The 22407-nt window shown below is 35.1% G+C and overlaps 1 protein-coding gene and 1 pseudogene across 1 annotated transcript in view; both read right to left on the bottom strand.

Annotated features, from left to right (window-relative positions):
• USP32 (ubiquitin specific peptidase 32) overlaps positions 1-22407 on the bottom strand; it is a 202388-nt gene that overhangs the window by 32545 nt on the left and 147436 nt on the right. Inside the window, exons 12-16 of the mRNA XM_025996072.2 lie at positions 18487-18589; positions 10274-10469; positions 8280-8455; positions 7104-7244; positions 2365-2482 (exon numbers count right to left, since the gene is read on the bottom strand). Of these exons, the coding sequence (XP_025851857.1) occupies positions 2365-2482; positions 7104-7244; positions 8280-8455; positions 10274-10469; positions 18487-18589 (734 nt within the window). The remainder of the gene's footprint in view (positions 1-2364; positions 2483-7103; positions 7245-8279; positions 8456-10273; positions 10470-18486; positions 18590-22407) is intronic.
• Positions 7879-7999, bottom strand: LOC112918178 (U4 spliceosomal RNA; annotated as a pseudogene).

Here is a 22407-nt window from a genome sequence, read left to right as displayed (position 1 = left end):
AACTATTTAGCCAAAAACGCAGGCAAGAGCTATAGTTTAGGGGTCCCTGGGTGGCTCAGTGGTTTAGCACCTGCCTTCAGCCCAGGGCGTGATCTTGGAGAACCAGGATCGAGTGCCACATCGGGCTCCATTGCATGAAGCCTACTTCTCCCTCTGCCTGTGTCTCTGCCTCTTTCTCTCTCTCATGAATAAATAAAACCTTAAAAAAAAAAAGAGAGCTATAGCTTAAAATGGCCCTCTCTAGCTATAGTAGTAGGTTATAGTTACTTAGTAATCCAAAATAAAAATAAACTTAGCATATCAATATAAGTCATCTAGGGTAAGATTATACCTGCCAGGTAATTTCTACCTATCCAATGGAGACATAGCTTTTTCCCTCTTATTAAATGCTTTTGAGTTTTCACCTACTAAACAAAGCAAATAAAAATATTGGTATCATATGCCTTTTAAAAAGCTTCCAAAAAGAATTTACTCACCTAAAATAGGCTGGAAAACCAACCAAGAAACAAAGACCTCTTTATCTGTCAACATGGCTACATATAAGTATACATTTAAGTATACTGTGTCACAGTTTGTATACTCATCACTTCAAAAGTAATAAAAGAGCCTAGTAAACAGCCCTAACACATTGAGTAATGAAAATGATGAAAAATATGTTAGGGCAGAACAAAGCCCAACCATGATCAGTTTTTAAACTAGAAAAGCTTAGCAAATCTTTTACTATCAGCAAGCAAAGGATAATTCCTAACAGAAAATAAAAGAACAAATTTCTCTAAGTATACATCAGAGGATTAGTTATAAGATTACAGCAAGAAAGCATATTTTTGTAAACTTCAATATGATTAATGATTGATTTCAGAACTAATTTGTAAGGAATAATATTTCAAATTAAGAATAAATTTGGAGCATATACTCAGTTCTAGGATTCAGAAGCATTTGCGAGTGTAGTGTCCAAGTCAATTTCTATTGTCATAAGCCACATAAGAAATTTATTTGAATTCTAGACAGTTTTTATAGCATAGCTCATTAAGCAGGCAGCCACTTATTACACATAATTTTATGTTTTTGAATAGCATCAACAAATCTAGTAGAATTTACAGAAGCAGCAGAAATCTAGGATCAGCACAAGAGTTACAAAGAATACTTACTAAAAGTACAACAACACATCTTGCCTCTCATGTTATCTTTCAAAGAAAATTGAAAAATATATGCTATGGGTGCCATGGAAGCAAGGTAAAAAAACAAAACAAAACAAAAAACTTTTATTCAATGGAAAATTAAATCAAGAATGTTTTATAGTGATATTTCACTGCTCCTTGATTTTGACATTTTCGCCAAAGACAAAGTTTGGTTAGGCAGAAAGCCAATGCTTTGCTATAATTCTTACCAAATAATATGTGTAAGAATCTTCATATATTATTTGAATAGAACTTTTAAGGAAGATAGAAAACCAAATATTTGATTTCAAAGGACGAATGGTACTTATAGAGTTGGTTTGGGTTCACAGGTAGTTCTTGCATACTAAGTTATATTAATAATATTCTGGCATTGTTTATATATATATATATATATATTCTGGCATTGTTACATAAAGTCTTAGACTTTGAGTAAATAGATTAACTCATTATTTCCACTGAAGAACAAAGCCAAATATCTGCAAAGCAAAAGTATAGAGCAAGTCCTACCTGTCTATAAAATTTAGCCTCACAGAGAAATCAAAGGGGGAACTTTTCCCATGTAATACATTAAAACAGGAATTATACATCTTTTTGGTAGGCTTGATGTTCTTCAAAGCAAATGTGTCATTTTAATTTTCAAAAACATATCCTTCATTTTATATTATCTGTCTCTAATAAAGGCTTTTTGGACTAAGCAAGAATTGTATCTTGTTTTATCAGAAAAGTCCCAAAAAAACAGTAAACAAACAAAAATATGATATTGTGAAAGAAATTACTTTTCAGAAATTTGAGTGGAGTTGAAAAGACCAGTCAGTCATTGACTGGCAGATTTTTAATTTAGGTCAGGCAAATAATTTACAATGGCTTGTTTCCAATGAAACAAAGTATATGAAATGTATTTCTATTTTCTTTGTATGTTTTCAAACTAGAAAGGGAAAAAATTCTCAGTTTGCTGCTGAGATTTTGCCACTACCTCATCTAGTCTTGCGCATGACCATAGATTTAGGCCCCACAGATGATTTACTGATTCTGTATGAAAGCCGATGGGAATACGTATTAGTATAGTGGCACCAGACTTTGAGCAACTTGGTTGCTTTTGTTTTTTAAAGAAATGCATGGTATTCTTGCTGCATTCTTAAGTTACCTCTTGGTAAATGCTGAGGAAACATTCTCAGGCTCATCATACCCATATTCACCCAGATGTTAGACTGCTGCGTCCGCGTAGCAGGCTGCTGTCTTAAGAAGAGAAGATATCGAGGAAACAATTCCAGCTCTGGGATTTCTGTCTTGCTATTCTTGATCACCTGTTGTCATAAAAGATACAATGTGATCACCATGAAAGAAGAAACAAAACTGGTCATTTTTATCTAATTTCTAAGATTTATTTTTTAACTAAAATGTTCAATAGGTTTACCACCTATACTTGGTTAGAATCATAGGTTTCTTATATACTCTCAGTTTCCTGGTCCTAAACCCATCTTCTAAGATTAGAACCCCTGGTGAATATTTTCTCCCCTTTTATTTAAAAGCAAGTAACACTGAGATAAAGAGGAGAAATCTTAACTATTAATTCTATTAACTTCATACTATAATTTTCACTTTTATGTATTTCGTGTATATTAATGATGGCCTTTTAATTTTTTTTTAATTTTTTTTTTTAATTTATGATAGTCACACACACAGAGAGAGAGAGAGGCAGAGACACAGGCAGAGGGAGAAGCAGGCTCCATGCACCGGGAGCCCGACGTGGGACTCGATCCCGGGTCTCCAGGATTGCGCCCTGGGCCAAAGGCAGGCGCCAAACCGCTGCGCCACCCAGGGATCCCCAATGATGGCCTTTTAAAGAACAAATTCTTAGGACTGGAGTTATAAGTCAAAAAGTATGGAAGGCCATGTTATTAACTATATTAAGTCATTTTGTCACCCAAAGTGTTGTAATTTACAGTATTTTCAGAAATGTATGAACATAGTTCTCTCATAAAATCTTATCAGTAGACATTATTTAAAAACACCTAGTTTCTTTAACACATATACAGTACTATAAATTTGCTTAAAATTTTATTTCTTATATTAAGGATAAAAATGTTTTCATATAAAAATTTTCTGGGGCTCCTAGTGGCTCAGTCAGTTAAGCATCTGCCTTCAGTTCAGGTCATGATCCCAGGGTCCTGGGATTGAGCCCCCCATCAGGCTCCCTGCTTAGCAAGGAGCCTGATTCTCCCTCTCCCTACCATTCTCTATGCCTGTGCTATCAAATAAATAAAATATAAACTTAAAAAATGTTGCTACCTATATTCTATTATAATTGGTTTGTTCAATATACTTTTGTCTATGATTAAAACAACTATATTGGAGGCCCAAAGCTGAGATTCATGTTGTTGAAAGAGGATTTTTCAATAACCCCCTCCAATAATGTGCTTGCCAGCCCAAAGACACAGGAAAACATTTCATTAGAAAACTATTGTTCAAAAAAAAAAAAAAAGAAAACTATTGTTCTACGAGCTCAAAGGTAGATAGAACATTATCAAGCTAGTATTCCAAAAGGATAGGATTAACACACCTTAAAACATAAAATTCTACATAATTTGTAATGTCTCAAGTGATGAGGCTTTATTTTATTTCCCTCTGCCCTAGTAACCAATGTTTTCTACAACAGAGTACTTTTTAATGTCAAGAGGGGGCAGTAAAGAACCAAATGAAAACAATGCTATAAACTAAACCTTTAGTAGGACTTTTTCTTAAAAGTATTTGGCATATTCTGATATGCTATTGTATGGTATTTGAAAAGCTCCAGGGATCCCTGGGTGGCGCAGCGGTTTGGCGCCTGCCTTTGGCCCAGGGCGCGATCCTGGAGACCCAGGATCGAATCCCACGTCGGGCTCCCGGTGCATGGAGCCTACTTCTCCCTCTGCCTGCGTCTCTGCCTCTCTCTCTCTCTGTGACTATCATAAATAAATAAAAATTAAAAAAAAAAAAAAAAAAAAAAAGCTCCATTGGGAGCTCCATTGGTCCCCCATTGGGGACCTTACATGATAAGCAGTATAAAGGGTCTCCCTGGTATTTTCCTCTAAGACTGCTGGAAGAAGTCTGTCTACTTCTACATAGGCACTAACACCTACAAAGCCAACCATAATTTCTTATGATTCCGGTTTAATATGTGTTGAGAAAAGGTTAATAATTCAGTATCTGTATTTGTCAGACTACATAAGACATACCTTTGGCAGAATCTGAACTGATAATGAAGTAGTTTTTATAATATATGCATCTTGCTTGCCAAGGTAACAAGTGATTTTGTGAGCAAATTACAATTAACAAATTCTTATGCACAAACATACAAAAACATATTTATTTATATTTTAATTATTCTTGTCTTTGAACTTGCTAATAACTTCAAAGATAACCGGAAAACAATAGATATAATTCCATTTGCAAGAATTTATCTTAAAAAAAATCATCACATGTTTGGGGAAAAAATTCTCACTAGGAAATTTTTTTCCAGAAATGGTTTTTTAAAATTAAACACTAGAGGCAAACTAAATATCCATCAGTAGGTGATTAGTTAATAAATTATGATTTATGTACATATATATGTATATGTATGCAAAGTATATAAAGGATCATTATGCAATTACTAAAAATAATGGTATAGATCTAAATTTTTTTTTTAGATCTAAATTTACTAACCTACAATGACATCCACAGTAGCTGTCAGATTGAAAATAGCAGATCATAAAACACCAGGTATAAGATAATTCAATTTCATAAAATTACCCACACATGGGGTGTCTGAGTGGCTCAGATGATTAAGCTTCTGACTTGATTTTGGCTCAGGTCATATTCTCAGGGTTGTGAGATCAAGTCCCACATTGGGCTCCAAGCTGGGTGTGGAATCTGCTTAGGATTCTCTCTCTCACTCTGCTTCTCCCCATTGCCTCTGCCCTCAACAAATAAATAACCCATATCTATCTATCTATGTATATGAAAGGCATAGAGTAATGTTTGGAAATAAAGCACATTAAGCTGTTAATAGTGGTTACCTCTTAACGTAGTAGGATTTGACATGATTTTTATTTTCTTTCTTTTTCTGTATCACTGTATCTGTATCATATCACATATACAAATTAAAGATGTTTTTAGTTTTCTTTTTTTAAGTAGGCTCCACACCTTATGACTTTATGAAGACCTGAGATCAAAACCTGAGCTGAGATCAAGAGTCAGATCCTTAATTGACTGAGCCACCCAGCTACCCCAAAGTATTTTTAAATACATAGTCTGACTTAATATAAGTATGAAAGTATTCATTTTTAACTTTGTCATGGCAAATTTTAGTATTTACTCCCTACCTGAAAACACCATATTTTAAATGTTTTTTGCAGCATTTTTTCCTGGAATCAGGCAAATGTGTTATATATAGAGATTAAAAGAAAATACTACCAAGCCAGCGAATGCAGCTTCGATTTAGTAAGATTATTTTAATATTTGTCTGACATCAATGTAAAAAACATGACCTTGTGTGAGGCTCTGAAAAAATTCATCTAATAATTATGATGATGATGACGGTATTAGCAAAGTCAATGTTTACTAACCACTTACTATAAATCAGATACTGTTAATCATATATATATTATTTAATTATCAAAACAACATTAATGAAGTAGATAACTGTTATTTCCACTTTACAGAGGAGGAATCTAAGATTTAAATTGGAACATTGGTAATCCAAATCTAGGCAGGCTCTAAAACATCAAACTATATATATGTCAAACAATTATCACAATGTTTCCCCAGATATAGAATATTAAGACATAGCAGGAAAGTCCCAGAAATTAAGCAACTAACTGAAGGACTACCCTACCTTCCAATATGTAAAGAATAAAGTATATATGTATATGTATCTATGTATATTTATTTTTAATATATATCTTCTAGAAGTTCTGATGCCAAATACAGTAGGAACATTTTGGAGGCAACAAACACAAATTCCAAATTCCTGCTTCTGACCTAAACACAGTTTTTAATAAGTGTAATTAGTCAAAATTATAGATTAAGGCTTTATAGCAGACTCTTTTTGGAAGTGATCTAACTTACAGGATCTCATCTATGCAAGCTTTCCTGGTATAAGAAAGTTCTATCTTGGACATTAATGTGAGGGAGAGTGTTTCTTGATCTACAAAAAGAACCTTCTTACAAAGGAAGAGTATTCAGGACATGAGTCCTGTTGTTTACTATATAAGCTCAATAACATAAAAGTATAGTTAATTCACTATTATTTTGATATTATATACTTCAAGTCTTTTAAAATTATTCTTTTAAATTACTTAGAGCATTTTATTTATGCTCTGAATGACTCATCCTAGTAATGGCAACAATCAGAATTCATTAGCCTTGGATTCCTGTTATCATTTGTTATGATTATTTGTGTGTTCTTCCTACAAAAAGACAAAACCCAAAAATCCACTAACAACTATGGGATGAACCAACCCCTAACTGATGCCTGTGTGGTTAATAAAAAGAAGTTTCAGAATTGATCACTGCACCATTTCTCCTACATTCACTGAACTTTTCGGCACTGGCTCTCAGACTTCTGCTCCAGCCTAAGTCCTGCAATATCCTAAAGTCTGAGTTTATATGGAGAACTTATTTAATAGCTCAGCCTCATATTACCTTGACTTTGTTTAGTCCAGTTACTATTCCCTCCACTCCATGTAAATCACACACTTCATAGGCATATCATTGTATAGTTGGTATCCAATACAGTGCTCAGTAAAATGAATGAATAAATGTAAAAGAACATAAATTTTATTCAACAGTACTGATACTCTGCTGCCATAGGTAAGAACTAATTTGTGGATAGTGAGATTCATATAGAAAGTAATGACCCAAGCTAGGGCTGTTCCTTATATAAGCACCATTGGTTATACTTACAGGTCGAGGTAAGGCCAGGTTTGCTCCATACCAGTGATAAAGTGCTCTCCACACAGGTTCTGGGACCATTTCATAATCTCTTCCATGGATCAGCTGTGGGGTTCGTTTTAATCGTCCTCCTTCTAGTGTTAGTGATGTAGCCTTAGAAAGGATGGAATACAAATGTTGATTTAAAAAAAATTTTTAGTATTATAGTCTCTTGTGTTTTAACAAAGTCTAGATACAGAACAAACACCTATGTCACTACTCAGTTTCATGTTACTGAAAAATAACGTATTTTCTTAAAGAGATTTTTAACATTCAAAATAAATTATTTAAGAAAGAGAACTCAAGGGACACCTGGGTGGCTCAGTCAGTTAAGTGTATGCCTTTAGCTCAGGTTGTGGTCCTGAGGTCCTGTGATCAAGCCCTATGTCAGGCTCCCTGCTTCTCCCTCTGCCCTCCCCACCGCTCCCCCCACCCCCGTGAGTTCGCACATGTGCTCTTTCAAATAAATAAGTAAAAATCTTATTTTTTTTAAATTTTTTATTTATTTATGATAGTCACAGAGAGAGAAAGAGAGAGAGGCAGAGACATAGGCAGAGGGAGAAGCAGGCTCCATGCACCGGGAGCCCGATGTGGGATTCGATCCCGGGTCTCCAGGATCGCGCCCTGGGCCAAAGGCAGGCGCCAAACCGCTGCGCCACCCAGGGATCCCAAGTAAAAATCTTAAAAAAAAAAAAAAAAAAAGAACTCAAGGCAAATCATTTGAAAAATCACTGGAACATTTGGAAATAAGACTGGTTTTCACAGATTTCATTCAAACAACAGAAAATATTATTTTGGGAAAAGTTAATTAGCAATAATCACGCCTCAGATAAACCTCATTGGCTATGATACTGCCACTGCGCAAAGCTCAGAAAATATTATTTTTGGGAAAAAAAATCCCACATACACATAAGACTACATTTTCACAATAGTTGTCCTAAGAATATTCCTAAGGATTACTACACTGCTTCTATGCAATTACTAAATCATAAAATATTCTCACAGAAATATACTCTGCAGAGATTTCCATCTACAATCAGTTAATTAAATGAACCACGAATGTATGAATGTCATGCTATACGTTAAAATCTCTAGAGTGAAATTTATACTTGAAAGAGAATTATTTTAAGCAGATTTCATATTACTTACCTTTACTGGTTCTTGAGTAACTAGTGGCTGGTTATCAATAGCGCCTGGTTTCTGAGGATTGAGATGCAATAAAATATTCCCATTGGCTCCTAGCAAACACTGGTTGTTATTGTCAGAAGTGTTATGTTGTCGAGCAAAGCACATATCTGCCCCTGGTGTCGCAGAATACAGAAAGCCTGTAAAAGAAAAGAGGATGGAATTTATTTTTAGTTATTATCCATAAAGATATGCCATGTATTAGATTAATGCTATTTTTCTGTTGGCATGTTAGTACAAGATTTTGAAATGTAAACGTAATCCTTCTGGGCAATACCTAGCATAACACTAGGTGGAAGAAAAACTTTAAACTGTTACCAAATGAGGTGCCTGGGTGGTGCAGCTGCTTTAAGTGTCCGACTTTTGACTTTGGCTCATTCATAATCTCAGGGTCATGTGATTCAGCCCCATGTCTGGCTCCACACTCAGCTCAGTGTGGAGTCTGCCTAAGATTGTCTCTCCCCCTCACCCTCTGTCCCGCCCCCCACTCACACACATGCTCTCTCTCCAAAATAAATAAAAATCTAAAAAACAAAAAACAAAACCCACAACTGTTACCAAATGAACATCTGGCCTGCCTCCTGAAATATCTAATAATTCACAAAAATTATACATCCTCTGATAGAAAAGTATGGCCAAATAGCTGGGCTCTCACACAGTCACCTTTAATTCTTCTCTTCCACCTGTAAACACATTCCAAATGTTCTTGGAAGACTGGCCTGGTCATAAGAAGTCTCTAAACCAAAGGGAAGGAGCTAAAACAAGAACCCTAACAGATGAGTGCCAGAGAGGAAGGAATTGTTTCCTAATAAATTTATTTCAAAGGAAGCCATGCCAGGTTATAATAGAAAAATACACACATAAAATTGATTCATGATGACTTAGAGTTGTGAACCTCAATGCTATTTTAAGGTATTTCAACTCTGAACTATAGACTAATCTCAGGTAAACATTCTAGCCATCAATCACTTTAAACCTTTTGTCTGTGGCACTACCAGCCTGTGGATAGCACAGGTCAGAGTAAGCACATATCAAAAAGGACCTTAGAGAGGTTAAAGAAAAAATCTTGGTGTTAAAGCTCCTCAGAGAGAGCACTTCTAGGACTGCTGATGCTATAATGTCAGATGGGGAACAAGAAGGAGATACAAAGAACTTTGTAGAGAAGGTGCTAGCTCTGTCCAATTTGCCAGCTCCCTTCATGGAAAGGAGAAAAGATCTCAAAGATGGAATAACAACAGAGTAAGGTTGAGAGCATTGCTAATGTTATTAGCAGAATAATAGGGATCAACTCAACTCAGCTAGGCCACAAATACATCAAAGCATTTCCTCCAAATGTGTAGAAACACTGAGTTTTAGGTAGGTATGGGATTATGGGAAGCATTATGGCTTTTTTCTCAATAGTTTCATAAAAAATTCCCTCAATTCTGGCCTCAAATGTTTGTATAATCTGATATGAGGGTGCACTTAATCCAATGAAGGCAGAGACAGTTTTGGAGATGGAATTTTAGATTTTCTCAACAACTGTCTTCTGAAATCTAAATTTAATGACAAAATAATAGCAATAGGGAGAGAAGTGGCTTTAATCAACGAAAACAGTGAAAATATTTTGTCTTTTTTTTTTTTACAAGTTTATTTATTTATTTTAAGTAGGTCCATGCCCAGTGTTGGCTTTGAACTCATGACTCCTGAGAGAAGAGTTGCGTGCTCTACTAACTGAGCCAGCCAGAAGCCGCAATCATTTTTAAATTGATTAATGAAGTAGAATACAGAATAGTTTCTCTTTGTAAAGCTACTACATTCAAGAATACATTCAAGAATCTTTTAATTGACTATTTCATTCAAAACTTACTGCTGTGAATGGAAGTCTGATTATATCCTAGAAAGGACACCCTCTGACAAAGTATACTCCTTTAAGAAGTGACCCTGAATAAACTTTATGGGAAACACGCCATACTTACCACTGCCAGCAGTTTCCGAAGCTTCAGATGCAGTAGAAATGTTGTCTGAAAATTTCTCTTCTGTGGTGTTCACATAACTAAGGCTGCCTCCTCCAATTCTATCTTCACTCTGCTCTATACAATGTACTGCTGTTCCAATTGAATATTTTCCTCCATTCAGAACAGATGATGGCTCAATTACAACAGGGCTGGCATCCTAAAAATCATGAAATCAGAGACTGAGATATAAATTTAATAATCTGATAACTAAGCAGCCTTTAAAAATGAATCCCCAAATTATCTATTGCTTCTAATCCTCCAGTAGTTTGCTACTGCTGATTAAGAACACTTTAATGTATAACTAAATTTTAGTTTTGTCAAAGTGTGTGTATAAATAAAATTGGCAAGGCAAACTGGGAATACATACTGCAAAGGACTTTGACACAAACTGAGTGAATAATGTATGTACGTATAGGTTTACCTATTACTTATTTTTAAAGATTTATTTACTTATTTCAGAGAGGGGAAGGGAGAAGCAGAAAGAAGGGGAGAGAGAGAATCCTCAGCACACTACTCGCCAAGCATGGAGCCTGACATGGGGCTTGATCTCATGATCCTGAGATCACAACCTGAGTCAGAGGCAGATGCTCAACCATGGAGCCACCCAGGTGCCCTGGGAGATGACACCTTTATAAGATAAAGTATATGAATTAATACAACTATTTGAGATATTCTGGGATATTCTTGTCTGAGCTACCTGGACACTTGAGTTGTGTGCTCAAGACAGAAAAAGAGGTGGAATATAAAAGTTTGGAGCCCCAGAGTCTTCCTGAAGCATAAGAACATGGTATATGTAGAATAAGGAGAGATCAATATTTACAAAATAGGCAATGGAAGAATCTGAGAAGGACACTGAACCTGAATGATGAGAGGAAAATCAAGAGATTGTACAGTAGCAGAAGCAGAGACTACTAGCACAGAATTATTTTCTACTAAGTTTAGTAATAGAAAAACAGAAATAGAAGACTCTGAGGGGCAGCCCAGGTGGCTCAGCGGTTTAGCGCTGCCTTCAGTCCAGGGTGTGATCCTGGAGACCTGGAATTGAGTCTCATGTCAGGCTGCCTGCATAGAGCCTGCTTCTCCCTCTGCCTGTGTCTCTGTCTCTGTCTCTTTGTATCTCTCATAATAAAATCTTTTAAAAAAATAAGACTTTGAGAATGTATATCTATGAATGCTGTTAGAAGATCAGGATATCTGTAACTGAGAGGGTAAAGAGAAAGACTAAAGTGATTAACCAGTGAAACAAGATCCCACAGGCGTCTGAGGGGGTACGTAATAGCATGAGTAGAAGAACTCAAGTGGCATTCAATGAATACTGACATGTATTTTACAGATAAAATTGATCACTGGAGGTACTACTTATAAAGTAAATGACCGCAACCCAAGAAAAACATCAAATTCAAAAGACAAACTCCAAGAAACAGCACAGTGGGGCTTTAGTTTCTCTTAATGCAATTAGAGCACCTCTAATTTTAGCCTAAACAGGGAGACACTGTATCATCATTTTATTACATACTTTCTCCTCTTTGATCTATAAGCCAGGTGAATACTATCAATTCAGAAGCCAGCTCTGAAGAATTTTCAGTGGCTTTAATAGAAAGAGTGGCAATAAAACTTGGATTTCTTTCTACAGACCAATTCACTTTTTGTTTTGTTTTGTTTTTAAGATTTTATTTATTCATGAGACACACAGAGAGAGAGAGAGAGAATGAGAGAGAGAGAGAGAGGCAGAGACACAGGCGGAGGGAGAAGCAGGCTCCATGCAGGGAGCCTGACGTGGGACTTGATCCTAGGACTTCAGGATCATGCCCTGGGCCAAAGGCAGGCGTTAAACCACTGAGCCACCCAGAGATCCCCCCAATTCGCTTTTTGGATTAAATTTTTAAAATAGCAATTGTTAAAACCTCACACAATTCAGAAGCATACAGATTCTTTATTACAGATACTCATGTTAGCATCCTCTGTCCATTAGTAACTTTCCTGAAGAATGGGAAAGGTCCCAGGTTATTTTGGGTATTAAATAACCTTAGTTCAGAGTGAAAAAGTCATTCCCTATTCAAGTCTCTCTCAATCCTCTAATTACTTCAAGGAAAAGGTCCTGGTTTGGTACAAATGTGCTAATCTTGTTTTTTAATGTGCTAATTTAATACTTGATCTGCCAATGTAACACTTGATAAATTTCTCTTTTTAACAGAGAACAGACCTTAGTACTAGTCTTTAAAGGGCAACACTACTTAGCTGGAATTTGATATTATATCTTATTTTCATTGAATTTATTTTGACCTTCTATTTCTGGAGTGTGACACTGATATTCTTTTTAAGATACTGATGAAAAGGTTTAAAAATACATTTATTTACATAAAAATGATAAGTTATTTTTATAAACATATGTATATAATTTTGAAGATTTTATTTATTCATGAGAGAGACACAGAAAGGGAGAGACAGACAGAGGGAGAAGCAGGCTCCCTACAGGGAGCCCAATGTAGAACTCAATCCCATGACCCTAGAATCACAACCTGAGCCAAAGGCAGATGCTCAATCACTGAGCCACCCTAGTGCCCCTTATATAAACACATTAAATAAATAATGTATGGGCATTATATGGCAAAATATGATGGCCATAGTACACAAATGACTAAAAACTGGGAATCTACATTAAATGTGGATTTTGAGCCATCAGGATATTTTTTTATGTAAACTCTATGCCCAACGTGGAGCTTGAACTCATGATTTGGAGATAAAGAGTTACATGTTCTACCAACTGAGCCAGCCAGGTGCCCCTCATCAATATTTTAAGTTAGACTATCCACCAAAGAAATCAAAATTAGACAACAGAACAACAGAAGCAAAATGACCTATGGTCAAAGAAGTAGAAATGTAAATTAGGCTTGATTTGTTTATATTATTAATCATATGTTTGGCCTTCAGAGTGCGGATTTCATGGCAATTTCTTAATTAAGCACAATATTGATCTCACAGCTTTTCTGACTGAGTCCAACAAAAAAGAATTAAATTTAAATTAGGTTTCAAAATAAATTTTCAGTAAACAAAAATGACTGATTTATATTAATTCAATCTTTATTTTTCAATTATGTTTTCTGATTTATTTGGTCTGGAGCAGAACAGAGGTATTTCTTTTCTTTCTTTCTTTCTTTCAAAAGGTTTTCATATGATCCTATTATGCAGTCAAAATTGATAACCACTGCCCTAGTGAGGATTATAGTCTCATACTTTTGTTTTTATAATGTGCTCCAAACATTGAGAGTATAGTAGTAACTAATTTCTTACTGAATGTATTACTTGCTCTGGAACTTGCTTTTTAGAAAGATTCATATTTTAACGAGCTTTTGGATCATTTCCTTCTTTCCTATATAGATGGAGTAAGACTAATAGAATAGCCATTCTGAAAGAATAACTTGAAAAATTAAAGTCTTCTCCCAGGTCACTTCATTATCCTCCAGAAAAATCACTTTATTTTTGCTATAGGTGTTCTTGACCTTAAGTGATGTCTACATAACTATATGGTTGACAGGTAACTCTTTTTTTTTTTTCTTCAGGTAACTCTTTTTGAAATTTTGTTTTGTTTTGTTTTTGTTTTTTTTTTCTTTTTAAAATTTATATTCATTTCTCTATTCCATATATTTTAAGTTTGTTATAGATATCTTTGGTAAGAAAATGGGGTGATAAGGATGCCTGGGTGGGTCAGGGGTTGAGCATCTGCCTTTGGGCCCAGGGCATGATCCTGGAGTCCTGGGATCGAGTCCCATATCGGGCTCTCTGCACGCACCCTGCTTCTCTCTCTGCCTGTGTTTCTGCCTCTCTCTCTCTCTCATGAATAAATAAATAAAATCTTTTAAAAAAAGAAAATGGGGTGATAAAAATATTATCAGTTATTAAGTCTGTTAAAGTTTCACAATAATTCAGCAACAGAATAATTTTAATAGCTTTTCAAAGCCTGCAATCTTTGCCTGCAGTGACTGCACATTATACTACATGCTTTCACATGGTGTAGTGAATGAGACCCTTTCTAGACTTAGAAAATAAGGGCTTTTCTTCACTGATTTTCCAAAGTTCCAACTAGAGTGGTCTATATTCTCACTGTGTGGCTTGCTTTTCTATCCTAGGAATCTACTGTTCTCAGTGTCCAGCACTGCCTAAAACTGTCACCATTACTCTGGTTCTTTCTTCCCCTTTCTTTGCTCTATTTTTCAGGTCATTGCTTCCACCCTTAGCTTTCAGTGAAATTGTCAACATTTTCAGTTGACTAATCTTATGACTACTTTCCTTCTTTCTAATGTAAAACAAACCAATTATAGTCATGTACATACTCACTGGTTCCTTCTGAGTATTATTTCCAGTTGCTCTGGGAAATTTTTTTCCCTTTAAATGTCAAAGGGAAAAAAAAGTCAAAGGATCTTATTTTATTTTTACTGACTTCTGGGTCTAGAACTATTAGCAATTACTTTGTGTTTTCAGGAAGATAGGTCTCTAGGTAGGTAAAATTTCACCCATGATGAAAGATTTTCCTGTTCTCTAAGTCAATGATTCTTAGAAGGGCCATGTGGCATTTATTTAACGTAAGATAATTCTATTTTAAGCATGTCATAATTTCTTTTGAGTTGTTATCAGTGGTTACTCATGTTCCAAAATAAGGGTCAGGTCTCATTTTCTTCTCTATCAGTGATCATGCTACTTCTTTCTATACATATGTATACTATAAACATTAATGAAATTAAACAACTACTAGCTATGCCAATTTTATATTTCATTAGTCTGCAATGCTGGTTTTCAAAAAAATGGAAGGTAGTATGGAGTAACAGAAAAAGTACTAAGGTAGGAATCAAGAGACCTGAGCTATAGAAATCTAGATCAGGGCAGCCCGGGTTGGCTCAGCGGTTTAGTGCCACCTTCAGCCCAGGGCGTGATCCTGGAGATCCAGGATCGAGTCCACATCGGGCGGAGCCCGCTTCTCTCTCTGCCTGTGTCTCTGCCTCTCTCCCTCTCTCTGTCTCTCATGAATAAATAAATAAAATCTTTAAAAAAAAGAGATCTAGATCAGGTACTAAAGTAATTGCCCAATACAACTCCACGCAATTAGAAAACCTAAAGGGCCTCAGAGGCTTCGTTTCTAAATTTAGAAAAAAGAAGTGCTTAAAGTCTTTCTAACTCCAAAGTCACATAATAACTAATAATACACAATAAACAGTAAAATCTGTACATGAGTAGTAAGAGCTGCTCCCTCAGGTCTCAAAACAGGAGGGAAGACAAAAAAAATACAATGATGACAAACAGAAAGATTTCACTATTTCTCCCCATTTACATTTGTACAACAGATTTCAAATAGTAGAAAAACTTTTGGCTCATTAAAGAAGAACAGATCCCATGAGCAAACCAAATATTCAAACTCAAGCCAATCATTCATATCTGAGGCAAACCACTTCTGAGAATGGATTATTTTTCCTGTTCCATTAGTCTCTACTTAGGCATGCTACTGTCTGAAAGATACAGGGTGCTCTCACAGACAGTAATTCATCTGAGCAAATATCTCATTTTATAAAGATACATTAACTAAAGGTTAACTGATATCTTATTAGGTGGGCAGACTAAGGAAAATCAAATTATCTAACACAACAAAAACACTGATTTTTTTTCCTTAAAGCATTTGCCAAAATTAACCATATATAATGGAAAAATAAATATTACTATTGCTACTGCTGCTAAAACCACTGCTAGTATTACTACCATTACTTCCTCTAATTTTACATAGGGTCCTACTTGCCAGACATGGAGCTAAGTGCTTCACATATGTTAATTCATTTAATTCTTTGTAACAATCCTATTGAAATAGGTATCATGAGTAACTTGGTTCATATGAGGAAACTGAGGTAGAGAAAGGAGAAGTAACTTTTTCAAGGTCATACAGCAAGTAGCAGGACTAGGACTCTAACACAGGGAGTACAAGCTCACTACTATTATCTTATACTATTCTCTCAGACTATTAGCTAATACTTTCTGAGTATTTACTATGTGCCAGACACTGTTTTAAAAGGCTTAACATGGGGACGCCTGGGTAGCTCAGCTGTTGAGCGGCTGCCCTTGGTTCAGGGCATGGTCCTGGAGTCCCAGGATCAAGTCCCACATCCGGCTCCCTGCAGGGAGCCTGCTTCTCCCTCTGCCTATGTCTCTGCCTCTCTCTGTGTCTCTTATGAATAAATAAAATCTTTAAAAAAATTAAATGCTTAACATGTATCAACTCCTTCAATCTTCATAACATCCTATGATAGAGGTTACTGTTCTTAATCTCATTTACAGACAAGGCCCAGAATATCACTTTTTTAAAAAGTTATGCATTTAAAAGGAAGTTGCCTTTTATTTAGTAAAGAACACTTTTCTAATTAACATTATCTTCAGAAAGGACTGCTATTATTCAATTTACATTTTTCCCTTATTAAATAAGTTGCAGTCTCTGCTACCCTTCCCTACACAGAAACTGATATCTTTCTCACCAATTTAATCAATTTCATTTTATTTTTTTAAATAAAATTTTTTTTAAAAAATATTTATTTATTTATTTATTTGAGAGAGAGAGAAAGCACACATGTGAGAGCAGCAGGGTTAAGGGTGGTGGTGGTACAGCAGAAGATCTCAAGCAGACTCTGAGCTGAGCATGGAGCCCGACTCAGGGCTTGATCTCATGACCCTGATAGCATGACACGAGCTGACATCAAGAGTCAGATGCTTAACCAAATGAGCCACCCAGGCGCCTCTAAGCAGTTTCATTTTAAAGTAAACTTTAAAGCCTGCATTTGACAGATGCATACTAGACAGTAATATAGAATCCCAGAGTGGAGAGAATATGATACTTAAGTGTAGATTTTTCCCCTCTACATCTCTCCCTTACCACCCTCCACTAATTCTTTTAATGTGTAGAAGAGTTATGGCAGGCAAGAGCAAATCAGGTCTGTGTTCTCAGCAGTGCACTTCTGTCTGTTTATAAGGGTTGTGCTGCTAAGAACAAGACCTCTACCGTGTTCCTACAGGAAATGAAAAGTAATATAAAATACAAAATGAGGTTACTCTTTTAGTCTATAGCCAGTAAGACATTAAGAACCATTCATTCTAAGGCTAATCTAAGAATATAAAGGACAAAAAGCATTTCAAAATAGACTGTGATGCTTTACCCCACTGTTTTCATTTTCTGTTTACAATCACCATCATTATCTACCTACAAGGTTTGAAGTCATTTGCCTACTTTTCTACTCCTTCAACAGTATCAATTAATGTATTTTATATGTGAAAACCAATATCAAAACTGCAAAATGGAAAAAGAACCAGGCAGAATAATGAAGTAGATAATATAAACAGTCTACCAATATTCTGACAAACAATGACAGAAAAGGACATTATAGAAAATATGAATCAAATAATAAGGTTAGTGATCATTTGGCAACTAACAATCAGTCTATATATCAACTGGCTCTCCAAGTAGGAAGAAATTTGATTCCTGGCGTTTCTCTGAGTCTTTTTAATTCTGAAGAAAAATTCATTCTATTTTAAGTAAGATGAGAATATTCACTAATGAGAATGTCCCTTTTAACCCTTTATTTGGAACAATGGCAGATTATTGTTAAGAAATTGAGTTTTAATGTTAATCCTGATATTAACTTTCTTAAATAGAAAATCAACACTTCTTACCCACACAAGGCTCTTCAACATTTTGATGAAAAAGGTGAATAAAGGATAATGTAAATGATGTGGTTGAGACACCAATGGCTTAAAAGTCAGTCAGTCCTTGGGTTTGATCCCAGAACTTCCACCCTAAGCAAGATATTTAGGTTACCTTTAATCTCAGCCTCAGGTTCGTCACAAGTAAAGTAAATTCATACCACCTTCCTCCCAGGGATACTGTGAGGATTTAATTAAATACGTAAGGTGTATATACTTGCACCCCCATGTCTATTATTACCTTCCTCACAGAGTTGTTGCAAGAGAGGAAATTTACGTGGAAGTGTAAGCACAGAGGTTGGTCCCTAGAAGTATCACACAGTTACTCATTTCTTGCCCCTTCAAGTCCTTATCTACGTCGAACCATTTTATTATTGGCCAGTAGTCACACAAAGTCTGATGGAGTTGAAAATCCTATGAAATATGCAAAAGGGAAGCATACTCACATATTTGACATATTCTTTCCACTGCTGCCACCACTGCATGGAGATGATAAACCAATTGTGTCCTGGTTGCAGACCGTACCTGCTCTCTCGTTCTAACCATCCTCTGTACATACAATAGAAATTCAATACATTAAATGGTATATGAAACAGATGACCACACAGAATGACATCCAGAAATCATCATTAGAAATTTTTACAAAGGAAAAACATGACAGATATACTCGGGAGACTACCAGAGTTTCCATTAGTGAAACACTGATAAGTCAATTTCAGGTGTCATAAAACCACTATCAAGCTTCATATTTGATGTTTTAAAAATAGTTTTAATGAGGAATAATTTATGTAACATAAAATTTACCTGAATTAAAGAGTATAAATCAAATGTGGTAAATTTATAGACATGTGCAATAATCACCACAATCTAATAATCCAATTCTAGAACAATTCCATTACCCTTAAAAGCTATCCTGTGCCCACTTTTAGTCAATTTCTGTTACTACCTCAGCCCAGGAAACCCTACTCTATTTTTTATCTCTTACAAATTTCCCTTTTCTGAACATTTCATATAAATGGAATAATACAACACATGGTCTTTTAACATCTGGCCTCTCTAACTTACCATAATGTTTTTGAGGTTCATCTATGTTGTAACAAATTATCGTTACTTTGTGCTTTGTTATTCCATTGCAAATACTATTTTTCTAAACATTTCTTTTCTTTTTTTTCTTTTTTTTTTTTTAAACATTCATTTTCTTTAGAGAAAGAGGGAGAAAGCACAAGTAGGGGGGGAGGGGCAAAGGGAGAGATAGAGAATCTCAAGCAGACTCCCCACTGAGCATGAAGCCTGACATGGAGCTCAATCCCAGGACCCTGAGATCACGAGCCAAAATCAAGAGTTGGCTACTTAACTGACTGACACCCCCCGAAATACTATTTATAATGCAATCCACGGGTGTGTATACACCATATTTTGTTTATCCACCTAACATCTGATAATTTGAAATTGGCAAGCTGTTTTCCAAAGTGGCCACACCATTTAACATTTTTATCAGGTATAATAGTTCTAGTTTTTCCATATTCTTGGCAATGGTTATTATTGTCTGTTTTTTCTATCATAAATGTTCAAGTGGGTGTGAAGTGGCATCCATGGGGATTTAAAAAAAATCTGTTTTTATGGAGGAGAAATTCATAACATAAGATGGTAACATATTTTGAATGTACTAATGCCACTCAATTATACATTTTAAAATAGTCACTTCTTTGCTACGCATATTTCTCCAAAACATTCTCATACATGCCAACTGAGCAGTTATACACTATGCAGTTATTTCCTATTACTCCCTTCCCCCAACCCTTGACAAGCACCATTTTGCTTTTATCTATTCATTTACCTATTCTGAACATTTCATATAAATAGAATCATTCAATATGTGACCTTCTCTATTTGGCTTTTTTCATTTGTGAGGTTCATCCATGTTGCTGCATGCATGAGTACACCATTCCTTTGTAAGGCTGAATAATATTCCAGAGCTTGCATATTCCACTTTTTGTTCATCCATTCATCCACTAATGGCTATGTGGACTGTTTCCTCTTACTGGCTATTGTGTATAGTGTTGCTATGAACATTTGTGTACAATTATTTGAGTTCCTGTTTTCAACTGTTTAGGGTATATACCTAGAAGTGGAATTGCCAGATTAAATAGTGATTCCATGCTGAGGAACTACCAATATTTTTGCATAGCAGTCTACACCATTTTACAGTTTTACCAGTTTTGTATCAGTGTCTCAATTTCTCCACATCCTCACAAAATTTATTTTCCATTTTTAAAATTATAAACAGCCTAGTAAGTACAAAGTAGAATTACTGCGTTTTTGAGTTGCATTTCCTTAATGACTAATGACTTTGAACATCTTTCTATGTGCTCGATGACCATTTGTAGGTCATCTCTGGAAAAATGTGTATTCAAGTCCTTTGCCCAGTTTTTAGTTGAGTTTTTTGTTGGTGAACTGTAGGAGTTCTGTATATATTCTCATTACTTGACTCCTGGAAGATCTAGATTTACAAACATTATCTCCCATTTTGCAGGTTGTTGTTTTATTTTCTTGATAATGTCTTTTGATAAAAAAAAAAGAAGTTTTAAATTATAAAGAAATCAATTTTATCTATTTTTTCTTTGGTTGCTCATGCTTTTAGTGTCACACATATAAGAATTCAACTTAAAATCCAAATCACACTTGAAAAAATACTTTTCCCAGATACAGAATAAAAATACTATTCTGCTCACTTCTGGATTCCAAGATTTCTGATGAGAAATCTGCTGCTAATCTTATTGAGGATCTACTGCATGTGATGGGTAGTTTTTCTCCTGCTTTTAAAACTTTCTCTGTCCTTAGGCTTCTGACGATCTAATTATAATGTGTCTTGGTGTGAATTACTTAGAGTTTTATCCTTCTTGGAGTTCAAGGCCGTTATTTCTTCAAATATTCTGCCACTTTCTCCCTTCTTCTAGGATTCCTATTGCATGTATCCTGGTATGATTGCTGCTATTCCATAGGTCGAGTAAGCTCTGTTCATTTTCCTCTGTTCTTTTTTCTTTTTACTCCTCAGTCTCAATAGCTTTAACTGATCTCTCTTTAGATTTTAACTTCTCTCAGCTGGGCTTTGTGGTTCTCAGTGTACAAAAACAACGTAAAAAAAAAACACTTTTAGCTTGCAGGCTATATACAATCAGGCAATGGACCAAAGTTAGCCAAGGGCCACAGTATAATAATCCATGGCTTAATATATAGTCAGTCCTGTACAATATTCCATGTGTACTTGAGTATGTACTCTACTGTTGGATGCTGTTCTGCTGTTGGGTGCACATGTATTTATAATTTTTTTATCTTCTGACAAATTGAAACTTTTATCATTATAAATGTCTGCCTGTAGTAACAATTCTTTGCCTAAAAGCCATTTTTTCCTAGTATCAGTACATCCACTTCAGCTTTCTTATGGTTACCCTATGTCTGGTTATAGCTATTTCATCATTTTACTTTCAATCTATTTGTGTCTTTGAATCTCAAGTATTTAGATTTAAAAAATCAGACTATCTTTAGCTTTTGATAATTATTTAATCCATTTATATTTAAGGTAATTATTGATATGGATTTGTGTCTACCATTTTGTTATTTTCTATTTGTCTCAAGTATTTTTTTTATTTTTGTTTTCTCTATTCCTCCTTTACTTCCCTTTTTGTATTAAATAGATCGTTTTCTAGTATATCATTTTAATTATTATTTTTAAGACTATATTTGGGATTATTTTCTTATTGGTTGCTCTAGGGGTATAAAATAAAGCTTAATACATGCTACTTCAGATTAATACTAATTTATTTCAGTAAACTATAGAAGTTGCTCAAATATAGTTCACTTCCTATTCTCTTGGTTGTATATTATTGTCATGCATAGGACATCTTTGGAACATAGCTTTCAAATTATTGTCTTATGGTTTTGTATTTTAAAGTGTTAAAAGGATGAAAGAGAAAAATATATTTATACTGTCTTATTATTAAGTTTACTGGTGCTCTAGATTTCTTTGTGTAGTTCAAATTATTGTCTAGGGTCACTTTGTTTTAGCATGAAGAAGTTCCTTCAGTATTTTAAGTTATTTTAATCCTTCAGCATTTGAAACGTGTTTAATTGCAACAGTGTTTATATGGGAATGTTTTCAAATTACCTTAATTTGAAGGATAGTTCTGCTGCATAAAGAATTCTGGGTTGATAGTTTTTCCCCCTTCAGCACTCTGAATGTCATCCCACTGTCTACTGACATTCATCATTTCTAAAAACAAATGGTCAGCCATTAATTTTACTGGGGTTGCCTTTTACAGATGGAGTCATTTATCTCTTTCTAGTTTTAGGAGCTTCTTTTTTGTAGC

Source organism: Vulpes vulpes, chromosome 2, assembly GCF_048418805.1.
Source record: "Vulpes vulpes isolate BD-2025 chromosome 2, VulVul3, whole genome shotgun sequence".
Classification (NCBI taxonomy): Eukaryota; Metazoa; Chordata; class Mammalia; order Carnivora; family Canidae; genus Vulpes; species Vulpes vulpes.
The sequence above is the reverse complement of the archived record's forward strand: the minus strand, read 5'-3'. Positions and strand labels throughout refer to the sequence as shown.